Genomic DNA, 20,591 nt, shown 5'->3' on the forward strand with positions numbered 1-20,591 from the left:
GGATCTGTTTTCAGTCTAGTGACAGGGTTTTTTGCACTGACACTGCGTTATGCTCTCCCTCTGGCGGTGAAGGCAGAGGCAGCTCCTGCTCCTCTTCTGGCGGTGGAGGCACGAGCAGCATGTAGTCTCCCTCTAGCGGTGGAGGCGGGAGCAGCAGGTAGTCTCCCTCTAGCAGTGGAGGCTAGAGCAGCAGGTAGTCTCCTATCTCTGGAGACTGGTGTGGCGCTCCCTCAGTCACTGGAGACTGGTGCAGCTGTCCCTCGGTCACTGGAGACAGGCGCCCATCGACCCAATCCTACCAGTCCACCAAAGCTTTTTTCAGCCCACTAAGGCGCAGTTGCCTTAGCTCAGCTTGATCATATCGAGGCAGACTAAAACATTTTATTTGTTTAATTTGTTTACAGTGGCTAAGGCTGTATAATTTTCAGTTATCATGGATTTCAGTGAATGTGAGTGCATGTTGGGACTTGGAATTAATGTGCAACAGAAACAGAAACTTAAAATGGATGCAGTACCCACGATATTTTAAAAAAAAATCTCGCCAAACCCGGTGTCGTAGGAAATAAGTTGACCCGGAAATAAGTTGATCACGCAAGCGCAGTAAGGCAAAAGTAGACAAAAGTAAGGCGGGGCTAGTTTGATTAAAGGGGAGGTTCACTCTTTTACATCTGCATATCAGAATAATTGTCATGTGTTTATCAGTAAATATTTTACAATTAAAAAAATCTTCTGATATGTTAAATTTCCATTTAAGCCTTAAAAGCTAGTTATTATACATAACAGCTTGTCTGCAGTATCAACCCTCCAAATAAATCATTTACAGACTAACAGCAAAAAAATCTCTTCAATCAATTTTGAGGTTGGATGCTACTTTAATCATGCAAACATTTTAGTGGGTTTAATATGGACTAGAGTACCTCATCAGAAGCACATTTTTCCTGATCATAGTAATTTAAAACATGTAGTTAATAATATGTAAATGCAGACAAGCCTACCCCCCTCCCCCAAACACAAAAAAGACCACAAAACTATAACAGAAACAACTCAAAGCATTACTGTCGCTAAACAAGTATTATGTTTATTTAGCTACTGAATCACCTAGAGGAGAAAATTGCCACTTCCTTGATAGTATTCTGCCTTCAGGCAAACACACAGAGCTAGGAATTTACATTGTAAATGCAGTTACTGAGGTCTTAAAAAGTCTGATTTAGACTGAGGTATGTTTACTTCAAAGTTCAGGTTACTTTGATCACTGGTAGCATCAAACAAATTTCTCCTTAGACAAATGCACTTTTTCATATTACATCATTACAGGCAAAACTGTATTAACTGGTGACACCCACCAATCCGCATGATAATATTCTCTTTAGTAGTACACAAAACAAAATTGTAAACAAGGGAAAGGTCAGTCTAGAACAACCGTATGATTATTTGTGGTTGGTTTTCATTTGGCAAACTGCAGAGTGATTTGCCTTAATTCCGATCATGATTTCCACATAGCATTATAGAGTTTGGGCAAGATCATTTCAATCTAATTCTGGCACGATTTGCAGATTTCTTTCTTCCTCTTCTGAAAGCACTAAAACTTACCAAATTAAAAAAAAAAAAAAATCTACAACACAAAGATTGAAGCATTGGGAAACCTCACATCATTGGAACCCACTACACTGGTTAATTTGTTAGTAACAAAACAAATCCAAAGAAAGTTAAAGAAATCCACACAATCGCTCAAGTCTCCTGTGTTATTACTAGGATGTGTTACAGAAGACACCAGATATTGGAAGAAGCTTAACAAAGATACAATTCAAATGTTTTTGTGTGTGTGTGACAGAAGTTAAGGGCAGATGCATCAAGAACCAATACAGAGTCCACTGCTGTGTTAAGTGTTCGGAGATGTAGTCTTCAGCAGAAAACATTTTATACCCTCTTCTTCCTCTGAAGTTAGGCATTTATTTAAAGGTCTACATAATTAGTGTTGCAGTTCTAGTAGGGGCATCTCCAGAAGGTTACTGTTTGTTTCTATTCCTCTCCTGTAAAGGAAGCAAAGAAGAACATGAATAACAACGTAGTATACAAAACAGGCTACAGAATTAATGTCAAGTCAGTAACACCTTGCCTGCTGTACAACCTAGCAATTACAGCATTCATCCTTCAAGGACCACACCTGTCCCTGGAAATTAAAAACACTTTGCACTTTTAGATTGGACTGCTACATTTTTGCAGACATTTTAGTACAACAAGCCTTTTAATGGGGTGCTGCATACCTTCTTAAAATAGGAATTGGTTCATGTACCCGTAATGCAGATTCTTAAGATATAGCCTAAACAAAATCTTCAGTATCCATCACCCAGCAACTAAGTCACATGATCACAAAACTACAGCCACATTAGACCCCCTTACTGTTTGATAAGCAGCATTGTACACATATTGAGGCTTATAGTGGAAAAATGTTGCCTCGCAGTTGAAACAATGGTCACTGGAGAAAGCTTTTTCAACCCAGTAGAGGCAGTTTTCCACTACAAGATGAAAACCACAGTCAATATCTGTTTTATAACTGATCTCAGAGTGAAAGTGTTTTCACAATTGACTGCTGTGTGAGAGGGCAATAGTTCTTTGACTAGTGGCTGGTTTATGGGCACATTTTTTGTTCATGTGGCACTGAATAGGGTTGCAAGGTTCAACCTAAGGGTTTAATAATATGAACTGTATCATGTGAAGTAATCTCAGGTTTTTCAAAATAAGCCAGCTACCGGTGCGATTCACTGTCTAAAACCGTATTTGCGGCAGCTACTTTTATTAAAACATTTTAAAATTATTTCTGGGTATTCTCCTTGTCAATTTGTTGTATTATCACATGTTGTTGAAGCTGACACCCTGGGATGTTTCAAGAAGCTGCTTGATGAGATTCTGGGATCAATAAGCTACTAACAACCAAACGAACAAGATGGGCCAAATGGCCTCCTCTCGTTTGTCTTATGTTCTTATATAGTACATAATAGCTATACATATGTAGCATACCCTCCATAAAAATAAAATAAATAAATAAATAAATATGCATCCACTGTCGGAGATAGTGCGAGTTCATGTCATGTATAGAGGCTGTACTCCTTTAACCGCTTCAACTCCAGACGTAAAAATGAATGTGCACTCAAGGTACCAGATTTAGAAAGGATTGTAATTGGTGTTTTGACCCCTGAAATTGGTATAATATTTGGAACAAAGTCAATACATGTATAACATCTGTATTAACCCTTTAGGCTCCTGTGTACCAGATAGTCATATTCAATAAAGCAAAACAGACAAAACTTTTATCTTTTTTTACATTTTACACACACATATTTTATATATAAGTTAGAAAAATGTATACACAGTCAAATAAACGTTTTATATATAACAAAAATATTCACATTTCTATATATACATATATAAAGTATGTACAAAATTACAGACAGAATATATATAAAATGAATGCAAAAAAACATTTTGTTGTAAAATGAAATACTATGTATATACTTTAGATCGTTGATTGTTTCCTGCGGTACCTCAGACTCTTCTCAATGTCTTTACAGATAGATAGGGATGTTCTCACAGAAAGCAATTAGATGATAAAGTCACCTGATGATTTCGATCTCTCCTTCGAAACACATATCACATTACTAACACTGCTTTAGGGCATTATGACAGAGAGAGAGAAGGAATCTGAGCTGCAAATCTCAGTACAAAGGAGACGCAGCTAGAGCGCTATGTTTCTGTTTGTTATTTGTGTAGCAGATGACTAGCGAGTCAGGAGCTGCAGCCACCGAACATGACTAGCACTGCAGAGCACAGCACAACCACTGTACCACAACCGGGATACTTTCCCGTGCACTTGTGGATTACTGTACTGTGTTATTATTTTGTGAAACCTTTCTGTTTGGGACTGAAAACCTGCTGTTTTACCCCTATACCAGCAATGGTCTATTTTGGTAATTATAAGACTGTTTGGACATTCATTTTCTCACCCTACACTAATCACCACCTGACAGGCATGTATACAAAGAGATCAGATTGGAAAAAAAATAAAACCCCATAGAGTAGACGGCAAACCTTGACGAATGCAGGTTCGGCATGCTACTGAAAGTGCTCTTTCATTTGACGTACATGCGTACGTCCTGGAGCTGAAGTGGTTAAGAATAAAGGCATGATGGGATATCAGCTGAGCCCTTGTCAGCTGATGGCAGAAGACAAATAGGAGAGGGAGATCTGAGGAGGATGTAAAGAGTTTTGGAAATAGGAGAGACACAATCATGCCAAACTTTAAAAATAATTTATACTTTGCCAATACTTTGTACCAATAGGCACTGTAACATTTGTTCACATTTATATTTATTATGAAAAGTAATTTTATTGAGGTAAATGTTTTTGAATATTTGGTATGTTATACACACACACACACAAACAAGTCCATTATTGACAAAAAATAGTGCGTGTCATGGAAAAAAAAACCCTGGTATTTGTGACATGGTAGGTGAAGTTTGCATGTACCTTAAATTAAGAAAATCCTTTGTTGTATAAGTTTTCAATGTGTTATTTTACAGAAAATTACTACATTATGCTGGTGTTATATTTTTTTCTTGCATGTTGGAGCTACAGATTATCAAAATGCAGGTTTAACACATATGGTGTCGATAATTAAACTACAAAAAAAATCCTGATTTACTTGATAAATGTAAATCTGTACGCTCAGAATGCAGTGCTGCTTAATTATTTTATAAAATGTGTATTGCTGAGCTCTCATTAATAGAATCACAACATTTTAATGAACGGCTCCCCATTCGCATGAATGTCAGAATATAATACATCTGTATCTCAGTTTGTGTTAAATAGCCATACTTTTAATAGCATAATCCAGTAGTTGTAAATATTGCTTTTTATTTATTATTACGAAAGAAATATCGTTGACACCAATAGGGACAGGGTTTTCAATTTATATTTGATGCATATCAAACATGTACATTATTAAACTACAGTGATTTTTCTTTTACTATTAACAGAGTACAGTGTAGATTTATTTTGTTCAGAAGCAGCTTCAGCTACTTGCTCTCTACAAATAGCTTGTAGTATGATCCTATGGCACAAGTTGAGTGTTCAATACCCCTTTCACACACAATTGCCGCTAATGAGCCGTCTCGGAGACGTTTCGAAGATTCCTTAAAATACCCATTCACACAGCACGAAATTGCACAATCTATGCTGGTACAATACTGTCATAACCCTTTCACACAGGCAAAGGGATCATGCGAGTACAGCTTTCAAACTTTTCATGGCAACGGAAAACAAATAAAATCACAAAGCAAAATGGCACCATCGTTTGTCGAAGAAGTACATTTGGTTGCATTTTGTTTGATTTTAATTTTCAGTTATATTATACGATGCAACAACCTGTTAAGTGTCAAATTGCAGGAGCTTCACGTACAATGTAGGTCACTTATTTTTATTGCAAAGGCGTCAATATAACATATTTAAAAGACAAAAGAGTCCAGCTCTTCAGGCCTTCTATTTGTGAATTCACCGTCGGTCTGTAAAGTTAACAATTCCTTAATTTCTTCCGGACCTCGTTCTTGATCAGCCATTGCATTTGAAAAAAATTAAAGCGTGTAACACCAACGACAAAAAGACCTAACACGTCCGGTACACAGTCACGTGGGATGTTGACTTTCAATCCACGGCCACTATAGTGCTTCAGTGCCGGCATAGCATTTCACACAGGCAGTTAAGACGGTTCAGTGCCATCTCTGAACCACCTCACGAAGTGGTTCAGAGGCGTCATAAAATATGGCGGCTCTGTGACTGTATAGCTAATTCACACAGACCAGAATGCTGCATCAGTGCCGGTTCTGAGCCATCATAACTCGTCTGTGCGACAACTTTAAAATGCCTATTTGACAATGTGGAGTTTGTCAATTCCTGAAGAACTCCCACCAGACAGCTATACAGTAAGTCATATTCAGCTCAGCATCAGCATCCATTAAATAGGGCCCTATGAAATCTGCTAGATTTTCTTTGTATTTTGTGATAGTTTCCCCCACCCCCCCCATTTTAAAAAATGTAATTGTGTTTCTGTTTTAAATTTAAAATTGCTTGTCACAGTGTTAACAATTGGAAGCCAATCATTATATGCAAAATCTTTATTCAGAATTAGAATGCAATGGAAAAAATTATGATGACAGAAAAGATACCAACAATTTCAACAAAACATTCTGCAATTATGCAGTATACTGTCAAATTTTCCAATGGGATATCGGCCTCAGCACACACTGTAAATCCTGCAGATCTCATACTATCTGTGGTTTTTAGTGCTAGGGAGCGTCGCTGATTCTCTAGATGGATTTTTGACATTAAATTATCTTTGCAGGTATCTTTATAGGTCCAGTCAATTGAATGTTGACTGCATTTGCAGAACACCGTACCATCCGATTCGTAGCAATAATTAGGAAACTGACTTGCCACTCACAACTTTGGTGTTAGTTTTTAATTTTTAAGCTTTTTAGCTGTGGAATTTCCAGTTGGAACAGGCCTTTTTGACATTCTGAAAGGCTGTTACTAGTGAGGTAACTTCAAATGCAGTGTAGTGAAAAAAACCCTGTTCTATTTTGCGTCTGTGTCTCTTAGCAACGACCAGCAACACAGTTAATGCCCTCCCCGCAGCACTGTAGCTACCACTGCCTGCCTTGCCCTGCCCTGTCTGCCAAGTGTATTTTCTTTTTTTTTTTTTGGCACCTGCAACATAAAAATACAGCCTCTCCCTTTAAAAACATGTATCAATATTTATGAACAGTTGCATTCAATAAATTTAAAAGAACAAAAAACTAAAATATACAAAATTATAATGAAGGGCTGAAACGCAACAAAAAGGTAAATAATAAAAAGTGAAAATGTTACCATATCAAGCTGAAAAGTGTTTTGTGAACTCCAAGATGTTGTCTTTCGCCAGTCAGACCTTAGCATACCTAAATAAAAGTTTCATTTATCTCATCTTCTTTAGCAGCTGCATCTATCCCAGACAGATTTGGTTACATTGTTTACCTTCAGGTGTTTCAGGATGAAGTAATCGCGCATCAGCTTCTCTCGTTAGAGGATGACTCGATAATCTCTTCAGCCAAAGAAGCAGGCACAGTAATTTAAGACGTTACCATAATGAAAAACATGTAAATGTAGCGTGAGTTTTATCTGAAAGCAGGGTCAGGTGCTGCAGGGAAAACTACTTTTATTTCTCAAACTGACCATTTTAAGAACGGTGAAAGCAGAACTTCGAAATACTTGTCACTGCAATTTGGCATTGTATTACTGAGAAGAAAAAAAAAAACACTGCTTACTTGATTGCAGTAGAAAAAACTGCCATTCACTAAATTTAGCTCTCAGTTTGTGGTAATGAAAAAGAAAGGTTTGGAAATATCTAAAATATATACGACAATGTGCTTGTTGTGGTATATTTAATATTGTATAACAGAAAAAAACTCACTGAAACTTTTTTACTGGAAAAATAAATAGTAAACATAAAAGCTGGCTATCTTACATGCTCTCGGATTAGTACTTCACTAACACTTAGTATGCAAGCTGCAGCATGTTATTTCCCATATTAGAACTGTACACAATTAAATGTGCGTTCACCAATTCCATACACAACACTTGCAACATATCTAAAATAGAAACATGCCAAGTTCATTGCATTCATTAGATGCATAGATTAACCATTCAGCAGAATGAGGCAATAAATATTAAGTTACTGTTTTATTTTCACTTTAGTGTCTTAGCAAGTTCTTGTAATAAGTCATTGAATATGGCAGTAACCAACTTGCTGCTAAGATGTCACTCAAGAATTGGATTTGGCGGCCAATATTTTTTTTTTGGCCAGGAGCCACTGGCTCCAAAGGCAAAAAGTTTGTGTCCGGAGCCCTGAACAGCCCCTGGGGTTCATCTGGTATGAACTCTACTTTTTTAAATCAGTACCATGGTTTGCACAGGTCTTCATGCTGTGTCTTTATTACCAATCCAATATTTTGAAAACAGGTAACTCTGGTAACAGTTGCAAAACAGAATACAGACTATTATAAGATTTCCTATATCCTACAGCAGGGTTTTCAAAATAAGATGGCGACCGGCACAATCCACCGTCAAATACTATATTCGCAGCAGCTACTTTTATTAAATATTACAATTATTTTCGGGTATTATCATTCAGTCCATTTTTTGTCATATTATCGTACCGGAAGGCGATATATAGTACATAATAGATATATGCACCAAAAAAAAAAAAATGTTGTTGTGGTATCTTAAATATGTGCTATTGGGGGTTCATTTATAGAGGCTTAAGTGCAGAGAGATGCTGTATAACACCAGCAGAATATGGAACCCCAGGTTCATGCAACACTTGCTCACATGCCATTAACAAAAGGCCCTGAAAACTTAAAGAAAATTAATGAAGGGCTGTAATGCAGCAAAAAGTTCAACATTAAACAAAAAAGCTGAAAAAAGTATTTTTTATAAACTCCAATAAACCAACATTATCTTTCGCCAGCCAAATCATAGAATGCCTAAATAAAGTCCCACAAACAGATTTTTTCCGTCTTTTGCATCTTTAGCAGCCACAACACTGTTTCCGTCAGGAGTTTAAGGATGGTTTAGGCCCTGTCCACACTATCCCTTTAAACCGGCTTAAAAGTGCTAAATAGTTAGCGTCCACATGACGCAGCAATTAATACTTAATACGTACTCGAGAACTGGACTCAAGACCACCACCGGGAGTAGTCTTGAGTCCGGTTCTAAATTAGATTGCATCAGATAGTGCGGTTTGTTTGAAGTGTGGATGCTGTAATACCGAACTACATTTTTTGTGTATCCTCCAATATCCCACAATGCATTCTGATATGTTTTGCTGGGTGGACATTACAAATACAGTACTCAGAACAGGCGCCTGAAGGAGTTGAGAGCGACTATCAGTACTGCGGTACCATATACAATTTCTGAGGATTGTTGTAAAATGGTGGATCATGGAGCAACATGATCAGATGCCGAAATCAAAGCACATTGATACCTGGAGTGATGAAATTGGTGAAGGAGAACTTCAGAGTTCAAAATGAAACGCAAACATGTACCTTGTGTATTTAAGAAACAAAGCCATAACATTAATGCTAAGAAGTACTATGTCTTCCGTGGGCACAGGCTCCATATTTGCTGGGTTGTAAACATAAATACAGTGCATGGTGGGATAATGTCATATTAAGTCCCACAGTCTATTACGCTGCTAAGAACTGTGACCAAACTTGGGGGCTCCCGAGTGGCGCATCCAGTAAAAGCACTCGCTAGAGTGCAGGATGCGCTCTATAGCCTGGATGTCGCGAGTTCGAGTCCAGGCTATTCCACAGCCGACCGTGGACGGGAGCTTCCAGGGGGCGGCGCTCAATTGGCCGAGCGTCGCCCGGGGGGAGGGAGTGTTAGGTCGGCCAGGGTGTCCTCGGCTCACTGCGCACCAGCGACCCCTGTAGTCTGGCCGGGCGCCTGCGGGCTTGCCTGTAAGCTGCCCAGAGCTGCGTTGTCCTTCGACGCTGTAGCTCTGAGGCAGCTGCACGGTGAGTTCGCAGTGTGTAAAGAAGCGGGCGGCTGACGGCACACGCTTCGGAGGACAGCGTGTGTTCAACTTCGCATGAAATGGTACTTTAGTGTGGACACTTTGAACTGGATTAATCAAAACGTTTTGAGTACGGTCCTTGAGATCGGTCATGTAGTGTGAAGATGGCCTTAATTGCGCAGCAGATTCCCAAGTTAGATGAGCCGATAATATTCAGCCAAAGAAGCAGGCACGGTAATTTAAGACATTACCATAATGAAAAACAGTAATGTAGCATGAGTTTTGTACTAAAGCAGACTGACCAGAAAGGTGAAAACAGAATGCACAGAAATACTTTTAAAATTTCAAGAATTAAATATAATGTACTGCAGCTTACTTGACTGCAGTAAAAAAAAATATGACAATGTGGCATATTTAATATCGAAAACATCAGAACAAACACGCTGCAATTTAAACTTCTTGTTGATTTTGCCTTGCTGTGAGCAGTGCTGAAATAAAGCTCCTTCATTGCACTAATGGAGTACTTTGTTACACTACCAGCAGACCATTACTAGTCTAGCACATGCTTAAACCATGCAGAAATGCACCAGAATGCACCATTTGAATCCCTCTCACATGCTTACCCCCCATACCTTAAAACTAATTGAAAACCCTGCTACGAATTACACTTAAAATATTTGAGCTAATCGCACAGACAAATAGCTATCATGGTATTATATCACCTGAGTAACGCATTACCCACAATTTACGAAACCCTGACTAAAGTAGTATATTTTAAAAATATAAAGTTAACAGGATGACTTTTCAGAACAGATGAAGAAATATTCAGTAATCTTTGTGGTGCCAGGCAGGCACAATACAAGACGTTTTAGAATACTTGCAGTATTATGAAAACATTTTTTTTTTTAAAAAAACAATGCTAGTTTTATTTATTTTTATTTATTTTTTTTAAACACAAATGTACACATGTAGTCTTAAAGATAATGTTGTAGTATAATACTTGAAAGGAGTGCATTTCTTATACATACACAGCAAACCATCTTGTTTGTAGAACGATTTATCCTACTCCACTGAAGTTTTTGCAAAAGGAAGTTTAGGTAGTGAAACTGACAATTGCGACTTCAATAGAGATAACAAAACTGACTATATAACATTATATTATGGAAACTACCATCTGATGGTAGTTTCCATAATATAATTTTCCAAACATTCTGCTTTTTTCAGGCTCCATTTTACTTTTAAATATGCTTCTGTCTTTATAGCCCCCAGGTGCATTTTAATACCACGCTAAAAGTGAATTTTAAATGGGATCCTAAACCTTTACATAGAAATTCAAAACAGCCTCTTCTGCAGAGCCTGTTTAACCAACATGCACATAAATGGTCTCATTTGAGCATTAGCTCAACAAAACAGCATGAAAAAGTAGCTTATTCACCATTTTTTATTTAAAACAAAACTTACCCTACGCATGGTTTCCTCCTCCTCCTGACGCTTCTCGTAATGTGCAAAGTCATCAAAGATTGAGGTGGTATGCTTGAAAGTAGCTATGATTTTAAGCACTTGCTTAGCCTTTTCTAGGGGCACTTCCTGAGTGTCCCTGGAGTTGGTGACTGGTTTGTTGTCATTGTTTTCCAAGCGGATGTGCCGTAGCTGGTTGTTGGGTACATCCTTGACAAAGATCCACTTGACCTCAAACTTGCCCTTCCATTTGTCCTGAGACCACACGCCAGCATAGGCGTTATAGTCCACCACCGACTTCATCTCTGCGACTCCACAAAAATGTCCACTGCCGTTGACGCTGAAGAGCAGGTAGAGAGGGCCCTTGTTGCTGAGCGAGCGGTAGGCAGCGTCCAGACGTTTGTTACCATGCTCAGTGCTGCACCAGATGGAATACTTGATGGAGCGGTGGATATCGTCCTCAGAGTAGCTCTTGATGATAAACACACGGCCATTCTTGAGGTTCCAGTCAAAGTCTTTGGTATTATAGTTGTGGTGGGTCTTCAGTTTCTCCAGCACTGGGTGAACCTCCCCAGAAGGGGGTGCGTTAACGGGCGCTCCCATCCCCAAACCAAAGTTCTCTGCAGCGCTATTCTGGTTAAAGCTGGCGCCCCGGTTGCGAGGAGCCACCCACCGGTTCTGAGGTGGAGGCTGCTGCTGCTGCTGCTGCTGGGGAGGTTGCTGTTGTAGAGAAGGTTGCTGTAGCTGTGGAGGCTGCCCCAGCTGAGGCTGATGTTGTTGGTGCTGATGATGTGGATTATGGTGATGATGCACAGGTCCTTGCGGCAGCTGTTGAGGTGGCTGAGCTGACTGCAAGTGCAGCTGCTGATGCTGTTGTTGAGGAGACAACTGGTTATGCATCAAGGGCTGTGGCTGTGCCAGGAGCTGTTGATGCACAAGGGGCTGGGGTGGTAGCACTTGTTGTGCCATTGGGGGCTTGGCTATGGTCCCCTTATCATCCCAGGTGCCAATGTTCATGTTGTGCTTTATCGGAGGCGGGGGGACAGCAGTCCCAGCACTCATGCTCATGTTTGCCTTGGGTTTTAATTTGGGCTGCGGTTTTGCAGGCTTCCTGGCGATGGCAGCCCAGGAGGTGGGCTTGGGGGCGGAAGAACTGACTGGGGGCATACTGTTGACTACCATGCTGTTCATGCCAACTGCACCTCCCAGGGACGAGCCTACCGTTTTTGTCACTGCCGCCATGTCTGCGCCCAACTTCAGCCCAGCCATTCCTTGCTCAATGCTGCTAAGGCCAGGTACCTTGCTGAGCTGGGTGTCACTGCCAAATCCAGCCTGCCCATCAGCGATAGCTCTGCCCAGGGAGCTGGGGGGATAGCCATAGTTGCTGCTGTAGGCAGAGCTCTGTGTCGATTGTCCCTGAGAACCACTAGTCCCCCAGGTGGAAAAGTCTGCATTGCCAGGAAAGAAGTTGAATCCATGCTGGCTCAGGAAGGGAGGCGTGTTGCCCAAGGCCCCTGGCTGGCCGAAAACACCATCCGGGATAAAATGATGTTCGCCATTACTCATCTGTCCATATGTGGTCAAATAGGGCATAGGGGGGTCTCCTGCTGTGGACCAGGCTGCTTCACTAAGGGAGTATGGGAATCCAATTGAAGGGGCATAATAACTAGACATGTAGGGATCCGACATTGGTGGATAGCTGTTACTCTGTGGGTTAAAAGAAGAAAAAAAAATGAATACAACTAATATACAAAGAGCAGACATTTAATAACATGCCTACAGGGATTGATTTTTTCAAATGCTACCTAATTATTAAAACCAAAACATTTTTATGAGATTTTCTTCTCTAAACACAAAATTAGTGCCATCAGTAGGATGACAAAGACATTTGTAGGCCTACATATACTGACATACCTCTATCTGTATCCCCAGATACAGATACTCTTAGTCACTTGTAAGCCAGGGATAAATCATCCTGTAAAAGAATGTGCTTCTGTGACAAGATGACATCACAAAAAGTATATAATATAATTTATATATACAGTGCCTTGCGAAAGTATTCGGCCCCCTTGAACTTTGCGACCTTTTGCCACATTTCAGGCTTCAAACATAAAGATATGAAACTGTAATTTTTTGTGAAGAATCAACAACAAGTGGGACACAATCATGAAGTGGAACGAAATTTATTGGATATTTCAAACTTTTTTAACAAATAAAAAACTGAAAAATTGGGCGTGCAAAATTATTCAGCCCCTTTACTTTCAGTGCAGCAAACTCTCTCCAGAAGTTCAGTGAGGATCTCTGAATGATCCAATGTTGACCTAAATGACTAATGATGATAAATAGAATCCACCTGTGTGTAATCAAGTCTCCGTATAAATGCACCTGCACTGTGATAGTCTCAGAGGTCCGTTTAAAGCGCAGAGAGCATCATGAAGAACAAGGAACACACCAGGCAGGTCCGAGATACTGTTGTGGAGAAGTGTAAAGCCGGATTTGGATACAAAAAGATTTCCCAAGCTTTAAACATCCCAAGGAGCACTGTGCAAGCGATAATATTGAAATGGAAGGAGTATCAGACCACTGCAAATCTACCAAGACCTGGCCGTCCCTCTAAACTTTCAGCTCATACAAGGAGAAGACTGATCAGAGATGCAGCCAAGAGGCCCATGATCACTCTGGATGAACTGCAGAGATCTACAGCTGAGGTGGGAGACTCTGTCCATAGGACAACAATCAGTCGTATACTGCACAAATCTGGCCTTTATGGAAGAGTGGCAAGAAGAAAGCCATTTCTTAAAGATATCCATAAAAAGTGTCGTTTACAGTTTGCCACAAGCCACCTGGGAGACACACCAAACATGTGGAAGAAGGTGCTCTGGTCAGATGAAACCAAAATCGAACTTTTTGGCAACAATGCAAAACGTTATGTTTGGCGTAAAAGCAACACAGATCATCACCCTGAACACACCATCCCCACTGTCAAACATGGTGGTGGCAGCATCATGGTTTGGGCCTGCTTTTCTTCAGCAGGGACAGGGAAGATGGTTAAAATTGATGGGAAGATGGATGGAGCCAAATACAGGACCATTCTGGAAGAAAACCTGATGGAGTCTGCAAAAGACCTGAGACTGGGACGGAGATTTGTCTTCCAACAAGACAATGATCCAAAACATAAAGCAAAATCTACAATGGAATGGTTCACAAATAAACATATCCAGGTGTTAGAATGGCCAAGTCAAAGTCCAGACCTGAATCCAATCGAGAATCTGTGGAAAGAACTGAAAACTGCTGTTCACAAATGCTCTCCATCCAACCTCACTGAGCTCGAGCTGTTTTGCAAGGAGGAATGGGCAAAAATTTCAGTCTCTCGATGTGCAAAACTGATAGAGACATACCCCAAGCGACTTACAGCTGTAATCGCAGCAAAAGGTGGCGCTACAAAGTATTAACTTAAGGGGGCTGAATAATTTTGCACGCCTAATTTTTCAGTTTTTTATTTGTTAAAAAAGTTTGAAATATCCAATAAATTTCGTTCCACTTCATGATTGTGTCCCACTTCTTGTTGATTCTTCACAAAAAATTACAGTTTCATATCTTTATGTTTGAAGCCTGAAATGTGGCAAAAGGTCGCAAAGTTCAAGGGGGCCGAATACTTTCGCAAGGCACTGTATATTATTATATATATATATATATATATATATATATATATATATATATATATATATATATATTCATTCCACAGTTTCAGGACACCACAGCAAAATAAATCAAACGCCTGCACCCCCGATAAGTGGAGCCTTAGGTGCGTCAGAGATCACAACGCAGGAAGTAATCGAAAAATCCTGCACTCTGCATTTTGCAAAATCTCACTTTGCTGTTTAAAAGAAATAAAAAAAAGAAAAGAGCCAACGTTTCGGTCGTCAGACCTTCGTCAGAGCATAATCATCTTAGAAATGTCAACCCATTTTAAAAAAGCACACCAATTTGCAATCAATCAGTTCAAATGAATGATATTCAACTGGATATCAATTATCTAAGAGCAATCAAATTTCATACTATTAAATAGAATTACGCCTGTTAGAGGGCATCTCTACACCATGAGTCGTAACATTATACGTGATATTATATAATATTAACATATTTTGATGTCACAAAAGCTTAACAATTTAACCAATGCAACACTTCCGGAATTAATTACTAATATACAAAGAAAATTGTTCAATAAATCTAAGTACAGACATTACAAATACTCGTTGAAACCCTCCTAAATAGGCAATTCATTATATTAAAAAAGTTGTTATGTACAAACAAATGTCAACAATACAATCAAAATGATACCGGCAAGTCCAATCACATTACTTGTTTAAAAAAGTTCTTATAGCACAGATCGCAGATCAAAATCCTCATTAAGGCCTTTCGGTTTTAAAGTTTTTAAGGTGTAGATCCAATAAACTTCTCTCCTCTTTAATTCATTTACATTTCCTCCTCTTTATTGGGGTTTGAATTTTTTTCAATTCCATAAAATCTCAACGTAGAAATGTTGTGGCTATGATCGTTAAAGTGGACTGCTACGGGGTAATCCCGATCATTTCTACGTATTTTAATGTTCACATCTCATACGTGTTGTTTTTCCTATATATGCCTAACCCTCACCTCGAACACAGACATTAATTCTCCACACTCTCATTCTCCCCCAACACCCGTGAACACCTATTTTATAAACCCATGGCTTAATTAGTCATTTAAACATTTATTCAATTAACAGCTCCAGCCACATTCCTACATGTGTTTGCAGGGAGGATTTTAACTCCCTACCTGCCACTTAATACTTTCCTCATAACACACACCCTGCTGTGCTGCCACACCTGCACTAATAATACAGATAAACACAGGGTGTACCCTGTCGCAGCCTCTGAATTATGTGATTGCCTTGCTATTTTGAAACACCATACAGATGTCCCAATCAGTATTAAGCAACACATTCCCAGAGAGAGATTGGAAATCTACAATATTGGTCGGCCAATTTCAATTGCTGTAAATTAAACGAACAAAGGAAAAAACATATCACAGTAGATGGGAAGACACACATGCATGCAATTTATTTTAACAAACTGAAAAAAAGAGATAAATACAAAAAGATCAATCTAAATTGCAATCACTGTGAGACCTAACACCATAATCTGTTGACTCCTAATCAGGATCCTTAATCAACAGGACCAAGCATACAACACAATGGCCATTCATGTAACAGCGACTGCTAAAACAAAGAAACAGTGTTGGCCAATGAATAATTAGTATTAGAGACACAATTAAGCTTTTACTCCAGTGCAAAATACCATCACAACTTCTAGGGAAAAAACAATTATAATGTTTAAAAGGCTACTGTAGTAAGTAGCAACTTAGGTAGGTGCACATTTTTTGTTATTTGCTTTTATTTCTAACAGAAAAAGTGTAATGAAAACTTTGCACTGGATCACAAGCTTACAAAATCTATCCTCTGTGAATACTTTTTTTTTTGCTTTTAAGTCAATTTTACTAAATAGTTTGCTTTGTAAGTTTGAACTCATGAAATGTTATAATAAGTTGCCAAATAATATACTTAAAAGTTCTATTAGTGGCTCAGACAGCCGCCACATACTGTACACAGCACAGGAACACAATTTTTTCCCACGCTTACCTGATTTGTCTGGCTGCTTAAATAAGGCTCAAAGTCATCATCGTTTACTGTATCCTTTTGATGCATTGAGCCGTTTTGCACTGAAAAAGAATGAAAGAATTCTGATTCAGCAGATATAACCTTCAATAATTTACCAAGGAAATTCTAAAAGTAAGACAATGTAGATATATATATATATATTACATTCTGCAAAGAGTACACAAGAAATTTACAGTTTAAATCTTTCAAACCTCTGGATGCAAGACATGTATCATTGATATGGCCAGGTGTTGAAACAGTAAATTGTAGCCAGAAAAAAAAGCAATTGAAGTTAACAGAAAGAATATTAACTGCTGTGTACCAAAAATGTAGTCTGTGTCACAGTGAAGACATTTTACTGGACAAAAGGTCACACAAAGTAAAAATGAACATTCCACAAATGTCCAGGATGGAGGGGAAGGATAGCTCTGGCACCCGATTAATCCAGATATAAGCAGGTATTACTGTCCAAAGTGAAATTGTCCATAGCACAGTAGGTCAGAATCAGCTTGAAACAGGTGCACAAGTTGTTTTTTGTTTTTTGTTTTTTTTAAAAAGGTGCGTGTTCCTGTGGTGGATTGAAGTAAAGAAACATCCACAAAGCATTAATTAGATAATTGATAGAGCCACTTTCACACAGTTCAATCTTTTAACAGCAATTAAACCAAATTGTAAGTTGCCAGCACTTAGTACATTTTATTTAAAGTGAACTTTGGTGGTTGTAAAAAACTACAAACGCACTAACAATGTATCAGTTTATCAACCTTGAATAAATTACAAACGTAATTTACAGGGGAACTGTGTGAATATTTTTTTAATGACAGCATAGCTCATTCAAGAGACATCATCCTCTATAGAAAGTGCAGTCCAGCTGTTGGGAAACAAAACTAAAGGTCTGTGCAGGTCGCGGACAATTTAAGCTGGGCCAGTAACGCTGGCATTAAGCTAGTATGTACTGAGAAATATAGATTACATGTCAAAACATTTGCAAAAAGAGCTTGAGGACAAGGAATGCCTTATAAAAAAGATGTGGCATCAACTGTTTAACAATTAGGGCTAATTTCATTCACATCATTGGAATTGACCTAGCAATAGTGTAGATGTCCAACCAATTTTGGCCCTGTATAAAATTAGGATCATATGATGGTTTGGCAAACCTTTAAAAAAAATGTTGACCATTTCTCAACTGTGTTGAACTTTCCAAAACATGCATATTGGAAAACAATTGGTGTAGCATCCTACTGCATTTTGTCAGTAGGATGCAACACCAATGTAATCTACACCAATATAATCTGAAGATTTGAAGATGATCGTAATCAATTGCAATGAAACCTGGCTGGAAATTCTCTAGAAGTTATTGAGTGTATGAAATATAGGGGGTAGCCTATATGTAGGTATCTGTCTGTCTTTATGACAAACAATGTAGATGCAGGTAATGGTGATCTGCTTTTTAATCTCACAGATAGCTCTAATTTTATATTTAGTGTGGGTGGAGGATGAACATCACAGACATGCTTGTTTTAATGGAGTTTCATTTACTCAAATAGGCAACTTGGTGGAAGACAACTAAAACTAACAGTAAATGTATATTAACTATAAAAAATAGTACCACAGGAGCATGAATACAAACCTGCAAAATATTCTCACATTTAAATGTGTAAACAGCCAACCACAGTACAATAGTAAGCACACTTTAGACTTAATCAATACCATCTCTCTTTGTGTAGTGACGAAACAAAAACCTACACACGAAATAAACAAAGTTAAAAGAGTTCTTCAACTGCACCATGTCACTTAGTGTTGATATCATACAAACTAAGTATGGGTGGCATCTCCTACACAACTATAACAATGCAGTACAGAACAGCATCTTCACATATAAACAGCTATGTTTAACATACCTTTATTCCCTTGTCCTTTTGGTCTCTGCTTTCGAATCATGCATGAATAAAAAAAGGGGGGGGGGGGGGTAGAGGATAAACTATGGTCAGTACACTCACATCAGACACATTTTAATATAGTTTGTAGCCGCGGTTGAATTTCGTTTACAATCAGCAAGCACAGACCCCCCACCACCCTTAGAATGGGCTTTTTAATTGCTAGTACTATAGATTACACAACCTGCTTGTTGCTTATTCATGTGGTATTACTGACCGGATGTCATCAACTCCCTATCCCATAGACAATTCTAAAACTCCCTCCAGCATCAGACATCACTGGTGAGAGTGAGAGCAGATTGCTTGGCCTAGTCAGTGGTATCATGCATGCATATCCTGGCTATCCCTGACCGTGTTAAGTTTAAAATACAGCTAGCAGTCCTCTTGCCATTCCGGGCATCAGAGTGATGTCTCCTCAGATCCGACTCTACCTGATCGACACTGGCGGCACACATTCTTCAGGAAACCCGAGCGGATTGCTGTATAATGTTGCTGTCCGCGTTCTCGCCTCTGTCTCTGGTTACAGTATTCAATCTGTCCCTATTAAAGGCGGTGTTGTTTGTTTGTTTTGTTTTGTTTCTTTCCCTTCACGGTGTTATTTGTTTCCCGGATTTTAAAAACGTCAAAGTTCGTTTTGTTTCGAATCTCTCAGGCAGGGAAGGGGGAGTATCTATCACTCACAGGAACTGTGTCTGTTGCCTGATTATAAAAAAAAAAATCTCCCTTAATATTGCGCTATCTCGCTTCCACAATGGCGGATGGGCACCCACTCTCACTTCCGCTCCACGGTGACCTTCCGCCGATAACGTCGCCAGTCGTGCTACGTCACGTGTGAACACGAAAGATAGAAGAGGATGTTGTTGAATGCTATGTGCAGAAGCAGAATACTTATGGACATATTTAGTAACATCACTTGTGTGCTCACTTCACTTAATATTGTTTTTAACATTGAGAGAGCACACTGAAGTGAGCATGAACGAAAGTATCGTTTCTGAATATGACTTTTAGCTAGGGTAACCAGAACAGGGACACATAGATGTAAAATAGTTTTAAAACTAAACCATGTTTAAAACTAAACCACTGCACCTTTCCTTTCCAATGTATAGCCACGTTTAACTATATGTTATTTTACCCTCATTTTGCAGACTTTCATTTTAGTACAGTAACTTATATGACAAAAAACTAAATCTGGAACCATATTTTAATATGATTGCATACATACCAACCCTACCGATTCCCCGGTAGGTTACCGTCATTTAAACACTTTTTTCCGCATACAGTTTCCAAACTAATCATATCGCTTTATAAAATTATTGAAGAAAACTAAATTGACCAATTTTTGCAGGAATGCAGCCTTGTGTTATCTAAACTCTGATTGAGTGCTAGAATTCTATCGACCAATCAAATAACCCGATAATTCCAGTTGATCCGCCCAATGGGTATAGGCTAGCGCATGCTAAACAAAATAATTCCGTAAATATACCTGCCGTAGGTAGGTCTGAAGGTTTTAAGCAATCACATGCAATACTAGTGATGTATCTTCACTTTAAAAAATAACATCTGGCAATATGTTTGCATTTCTTACATTATTGTGTAGCAGCCGGATAGTGAAATTCCCTGACCCTGAAGACAATTCTGAAGTGAAATCTTTTTTGTTTTACTAATGGTGCAAAGACAGTTGAAAAGTGGAATCAACATGTATTGGGACAGACGAATAAAATAAAAACTACTTGCTTAATTTAAAGCTGCCTTCTTCAATGCAAACAATTTTTTTGAGCTATCCGTCCGAGAAATGTAGTACCAGGTATACAGTAATTTACTACCAGTGCAGAAAAACTGGCTGCGGGATGTTTTTCATAATTTTACCCCAGAAACGGAACAGCATAGTACA

General features: G+C 38.9%; 1 protein-coding gene across 3 annotated transcripts; it reads right to left on the reverse strand.

Annotated features, from left to right (window-relative positions):
- Positions 1-1,056: 1,056 nt before the first annotated feature.
- On the reverse strand, positions 1,057-19,998 carry LOC117394769 (YTH domain-containing family protein 3-like). Of its 3 annotated transcripts, none has more exons than XM_059017420.1 (5): positions 19,923-19,998; positions 18,665-18,689; positions 16,746-16,825; positions 11,069-12,772; positions 1,057-2,030 (listed from the first exon to the last, which is right to left on the reverse strand). In XM_059017420.1, the coding sequence occupies exons 3-5, from the start codon at positions 16,809-16,811 to the stop codon at positions 2,007-2,009; spliced, it is 1,794 nt and encodes a 597-aa protein (XP_058873403.1). In that variant the 5' UTR covers positions 16,812-16,825; positions 18,665-18,689; positions 19,923-19,998; the 3' UTR covers positions 1,057-2,006. The 3 variants fall into 3 exon arrangements, with proteins under 3 accessions (XP_058873403.1, XP_033849203.2, XP_033849202.2); XM_033993312.3 differs by lacking the exon at positions 19,923-19,998 and adding an exon at positions 19,132-19,561; XM_033993311.3 differs by lacking the exon at positions 19,923-19,998 and adding an exon at positions 19,132-19,561 and having other exon boundaries at positions 18,665-18,692.
- Positions 19,999-20,591: the final 593 nt, after the last annotated feature.

The sequence above is a fragment of the Acipenser ruthenus genome, chromosome 3, assembly GCF_902713425.1.
Source record: "Acipenser ruthenus chromosome 3, fAciRut3.2 maternal haplotype, whole genome shotgun sequence".
Classification (NCBI taxonomy): domain Eukaryota; kingdom Metazoa; phylum Chordata; class Actinopteri; order Acipenseriformes; family Acipenseridae; genus Acipenser; species Acipenser ruthenus.

Coding starts and splice junctions, on each gene's coding strand:
- LOC117394769 (XM_033993311.3), bottom strand. CDS start 19,155: ATGTGTGCCGCCAGTGTCGATCAG. Junction 16,826..18,664: donor AAAAGGACAAGGGAATAAAG/GTATGTTAAACA, acceptor ATTCTTTTTCAG/TGCAAAACGGCTCAATGCAT. Junction 12,773..16,745: donor TAAGCAGCCAGACAAATCAG/GTAAGCGTGGGA, acceptor TTTAACCCACAG/AGTAACAGCTATCCACCAAT.